At 41.9% G+C, this 5682-nt stretch overlaps 1 protein-coding gene across 1 annotated transcript in view; it reads left to right on the top strand.

Moving 5' to 3' along the window:
* Positions 1–5682, top strand: part of LOC101654456 (mucin-16) — a 245683-nt gene that overhangs the window by 237570 nt on the left and 2431 nt on the right. Inside the window, exons 87-89 of the mRNA XM_045300070.1 lie at positions 1066–1232; positions 4702–4743; positions 5212–5291. Coding sequence (XP_045156005.1) covers positions 1066–1232; positions 4702–4743; positions 5212–5291 — 289 coding nt within the window. The remainder of the gene's footprint in view (positions 1–1065; positions 1233–4701; positions 4744–5211; positions 5292–5682) is intronic.

Genomic DNA, 5682 nt, shown 5'->3' on the forward strand with positions numbered 1-5682 from the left:
GGGGTTTAAAGATTATCTCAGAGTAGTACTTTGTGGGTTCATTCAACCTCCATGCATCCAAAGAGCCTGGATACCATGACACTTTGAAATTAGGTTATGTATTTTCTCCTTTTTGATCAGGATCCTTCAATAGGATCTTTGACCAAATTGTTCAGTAGTGGTAGCCTGGCACCATCCACTTCTGCTGGTCTCATGGCAGCAAGGCAGCTGTTCATGGAGGCGATGAACCACACATTCCATTTTGTCTGTTTTATTCCTGTCTCACCTCTTCTGCTATTGCTCCCGGTGAAGAGAGAAAAAGTGTTCTTTGCTGTTTTTCTTATATAAGTTCTCCTCACATTATTGCACACCTTTGGTCAATTTCCAGACTCCTAAAATTTCTATTTTGAAAAAAATGTTCCAGTATTCAAATTACTTCTGGGCATTTTCAGAGGTGTTTATTCTTACAGGGCACCCTGCTGGTGGACCTGGTTGCCTGTTGGAGTGCTAACAGCAAGGTCAACAGTTCAACTCCACCATTCTGCTCCTCAGGAGAAAAACAAGCCTGTCTCCTGTAAAGATGAACAGGCTAAAAACCCAAAGGAACAATTCTCTATTCCAAAGGGTCATTGTGAGTCAAAATTAATTCAATGGCAGTAGGTTTTAGTTTTTAGTCTGACATTCCAGAAATCTTCCTCCCTGTAACTATTGACCCCTACTCAAAAATGAAAATCCATTACCTCTGAGTTGATTCCAATTTGTGGTACCCCATGTGCTACAGATAACTGATCCATAGGGTTTACTTGGCTGTAGTCATTACAGAAGATTTCTGGGCCTTTTTGCTGCAGCACCTCTTTCAATTAGTAGTCAAGGCCAAACCATTTGAAGCACATAGGCAGCTCTTCGTCAATGCCAGCCACATTGGAAGTGCTCAGTGACCACACAGCAATAGTGTGGGATAGTGCACATACAGAACATTTTCATCATTCTCAAAAGTTCTCCCAGGCATGGCCAAAAAGTAGAAGTAACCAACCTAGAACCAAGTTCTAGAATTCCAATTCTTGTTCATCCCTCTTGTCTTTTCAGATCTGTTTACCACAGCAATCACACAGGGGTGGACTCCCTGTGTGGCTTTTCACCCATGACTCGGAGACCGGACAGAATTGTTATCTACGAGGAATTTCTCCATCTTACCCGGAATGGTACTCAGCTACAGAACTTCACCCTGGACAGGAATAGTATCCTTGTGGATGGTAAGGCTCCCTGGTCATTGAGGCTGGAGGGGAGAGTGGGATTTGACCTCCAGTGGGAATCTGGAGGCCTGGGATGAGCCAGCATTGAATGTATCTAGACCAACAGGAGGAAACATGACCCCCACCCCTGCCTATCATTGAGGGAGAGAAAGACGGTCCTGAGGGGGGGCGATAAGTAGTTTTAACTCAACTGCTAACCAAAAAGGGAGGGGATTTAAACTAATCTAGCAGACTCCCAGAAGAAATGCCTAGAGATCTACTTTCATAACATTCCAGACATTGAAAACCCTACAGTTCAACTCTGAAATGTATAGGGTTGCCATGAGTTGGAATTAACGATAGCAACGGGCTTGTTTGCCTTTTTAATGGGTCACAGGAAGTCTTTGTCTCACATAGATAGTTGTGTCACATTAGGCTAGTGACTCCCCACTCTCTGAGCTTCTGTTTCCTTATCTCTACATACTACAAGCCACTTGGCAAGGACATCAGTGAAGGCATCTAACCTGGACCCACCCTTGACATGTATAATGGAACAGACCTGCTCTCCCTCTAGGATGCCTCCAAGAGAGCAGAATCTTGTGCGTGCACACTTGTTCACTGAGAAAGTGTCGATTAAGGATCTACATTACACAGTACACCAGGAGTGTAGCAGGAGAGGAGTCCCTGGGCAGTGAAAACACATAATATGCTTAAATGCTAACTGAAAGTTCAGAGATGCTGGTCCACCCAGAAGTGCCTTGGAAGAGTGGCCTGGTGATCACCTTCCAAAAAGTAAGCCACTGAAAACCCTGAGGAGCACAGTTATACTCTGGGACACCTAGGGTTGCTGCAAGTCAGAGTCACCTCAATGGCAACTATTTTATAAAGAGAGTGACTTTGATGATTAGTATTTGCTAAAAGCAAGTGTTCTGCCTTAATATTTAAAGTACATAATAGGCACTGAAAGCATATAAAGGAAAAACAAGATCTCATATACAATCCCTTGTAGGTCAAGTGTGAACAACATATATAAGGTGGGGCTTCCCAGTTACCATGTGCTCTGTTCCTGGCTTTTCCTGTGGTTGTACAAGAACAGATTGTTGTTTCTCTACAGCAGGAGCTAGCAGAGTTTTGGTTTTCCTGTAAATATGTTAGGCTTGGTAGACCACATAGTTCTCTGTCACATCAACCACTAAAGGACTTAGCAGCTCTTTTAGAAAAGGTAAATGCCATCAGCAGCAGGCACACTGTGCAGAAACAGGCCAAGCAACTGATGTCACTCACAGGTTGCAATTTGCTAAGACTTGCTCTTGAGAGTAATGATGTCCAATAGAATTTCCTGCAATGAAGGAGACTTTCTATGTCTGTGATGGCCAGTACAGTAGCCACTTGTGCCTATTGACTACCTAAAACTGGCTAATATGACAGAGGGACTGGATTTTCAATTCAATCCTATTTTAATGTCAATCTTAAAACTACCCTTGTGGTGAGTCCTACTATATTAGATAACATATATATCTTAAGTTCGACCCAAAGCAGTCTGCTGCGCACCTTGAATGGTTCAGTGCGGCAGAAGGAAGTTATAGTGACACAGGAAAGCAGAAAGAAGAGAATTTACTGCTCTCGGGTCCCAGAGAGAAGGCCACATGGAGCTGAATCCAAGATAAGACAACAACAAGCCAAATCTGTACAGAAGGGTTACTTTGGTAGAATCTCAGGGTTAGCATGTGCTGATATCTTATTGATCAGTTTAAAGGTTCATACAGTAAAAAGGGAAAGATTTCACCAGAGGAATCATAATGGTCGTGATTGGAGTGGTCAGGCATAACCACGCCACTGAGACGCTGAATTACAGACTACTCATCGGTTATTATCATAGGAAATTGTATGGAGGTATGCCAGTGAGACATTGAGAGTCAGATGGGGGCCACAACTACTGAGCAAGTGTGTGACAAGACAAGAAAAGCTATGTCAGAAGCTAGGTGAATGGCCAACTGGGAAGAATGAATGAATGCTGAGGCACAACGTTAACCAAGCCAGAAACTGGCCACCTGACACCTTATAGAAGCTGGCTGAGAAGAGGACTTGAAATTATCTCCTTATATCTAGTGGATGCTGTATCTCTCTAGCTTTATGGAGTTTACACACTAGTTGACAGTAACAAGAGTAGGCCTTTGTCCCTTATGAAGTCTTTGATGTGAATCTCTTCAGACTGGAAAGGTAATGGAAAAAAGATGTGTCCAAAAAATTATAATGAAGGAGAAAGCTGGACGATGGGTACAAGATAACTAGATGACATTTAATAAGGGGATGAATATGTTGCTAGGGCAAGGTTAATCTCTGGAGGGGGGATTTTGACATTTAGAGAGACCTTGTAGGATTCCCAACTTGTAGTGACCTGTTCTCCTCCCACCATCAGATGGCCTAGCCCATTTAGGAAAGATGGAGCTTTCCACTCCCATGAAACGTTACAGCCTTGGAAACACAAAAAAGCAGTTCTGTTCCACAGGGTCGCTGTGAGTCACGATCAACTGAGGGGCAGTGAGTGAGTTATTGCTCATGGGGTGTAGATTTAACTTATCATACTCTTTTGGTGTGCTACTAGCCTTATGGTTATGTAGCAAAGAATACTTATTTGTTGGAAATAGAAATTGAAATATTATAGATGAAATATCAGAGATACAAAATATATAAAGGAAATGTGAAAGGTAATAGTGCAAGATTCTAATACACCACTTCTAATCAACTGGATATAAAAGACCTGAATGACACTATCAATCAACTATACCCAGCACACATGTATAGAACACCCACGCAGAAACCACAAATAGATCTCCTTCTCCAATATACAAGCATCGTTCTCTAGGATACACCACATATTGGACCACAATGTAAATGTCAACAAAGCTTAAAAGACTGAAATCTTAAAAAATGTATTTTCTTATGGCAATACACTGATAGAAGGAAAAATTGAAAAATACACAAATATGTGGAAATTAATCAACACACCTTTAAAAAAAGTGGATCACAGAATGAATCAAGAGAGAAATCAGAAAGTATGAACTGAGTGAAAATGAATGCACAACATATTAAGACTAAGGGGATTCAGGGAAGGCTGTGCTCCAAAGGAAATTCATAGCTGTAGATGGCTAGATAAAAAAGACCTAAAACCAGCAACCTAACTTTACAGCTAAGCGAACTAGATAAAGAAGAGCCCCAAACTACCAGAAAGCGGGAGGGGGAGGAGGAGGGGGATGGCAGGGAGAGAGAAAACAATAAAGACCCATGCAGAGATCAGTGAAATAGAGGATCGAAATAGCATACTGCCTGCTTGACTTTTATACTTCACTAGAAGATGAAGTAAGGGTTTCAAAGCTGTTAACAATTGTTAAATATAGATTCCGCGGGTTCCTTATGTTCTTTCTAATTTTCTGTACATTTGATCATTTTTATATAAGAAACCAATAATCTCCATTTCATTTCTCTTCAGGGTATTCACCCAACAGACATGAGGCCTTGACTAAAAATCCTGGTAAGTCTTAAAGGGAAGTCCCTGCGTGGTGCTATGGGTAATGTCTTTATTTGGCTGCCAACTAAAAAGTTGGCGGACCGAGGCACATTGAAAGAAAGTTTAGGTAATCTACTTTCAAAGACTTTTGAAACACATGGGATCACTGTGGGTTGGAATTGCCTAAATAGAAAATTGATATTGTTGTTATAGTTTTTAAGTCTCAAAGGAGCCTCAATTCAAGGTAGGGAGGGGGCATCCTGATGCTGTGCCCATCAAGCAGCACCATACATAGAGGATCTCTCTGTTGACTGACCCATCTCAAGGACAAATGAGGCACCACGAAGGGCCTCTGGAAACACAGACCTGAGGCTAAGGAGCCATGAGGCAATGGGGCCACCAAGCCAGTCCTCAGACTGCCAGGGTCTAAGCAAGAGCTTGGAGGGCATGGGAGCAATAGGAGGTGGCTTATCCTAGCACTTGTCTCTCCAGACCTCCCCTTCTGGGCCATAATTCTTATCTGCTTGGCGGGACTACTGGCACTCATCACCTGCCTGGTGTGCTGTTTCCTGGTAAGTGAGGGAGGGTTGTTTGTTTTGTTATTATTCTTTACATTGTTTGATATATTCAAAATGCAAGTCCATTGATTGATGTCTGCTTTGAAAATATTTTTCCCAGTCTATGTGTGGATGGCCTTTTAATTTCTTTACATCATTAATCATTAAGGAAATCTAAATTAAGGCTACAAAGAGATACCCCTCTCTGCAGGAATGAGTACATTACAAAATACTCACTATAACACGTCTTGGAGAGGATGGAAAGCCACTGGCACTCTCAGAGTGTTAGTGGAAAATAGCTTAGCTATTTCTTTAAAAGTTGCAACAGCCAATCGACTCATAGGAAATCATCTAAGAGAAATTAAAGCAAATTCTGTGTCATATTAGCTTTGGTGTAATGTCCCAA

This window comes from Echinops telfairi, unplaced genomic scaffold (genome assembly GCF_000313985.2).
Source record: "Echinops telfairi isolate 266 unplaced genomic scaffold, ASM31398v2 ScPeMD7_7459;HRSCAF=8497, whole genome shotgun sequence".
In the NCBI taxonomy this organism is placed as follows: Eukaryota; Metazoa; Chordata; class Mammalia; order Afrosoricida; family Tenrecidae; genus Echinops; species Echinops telfairi.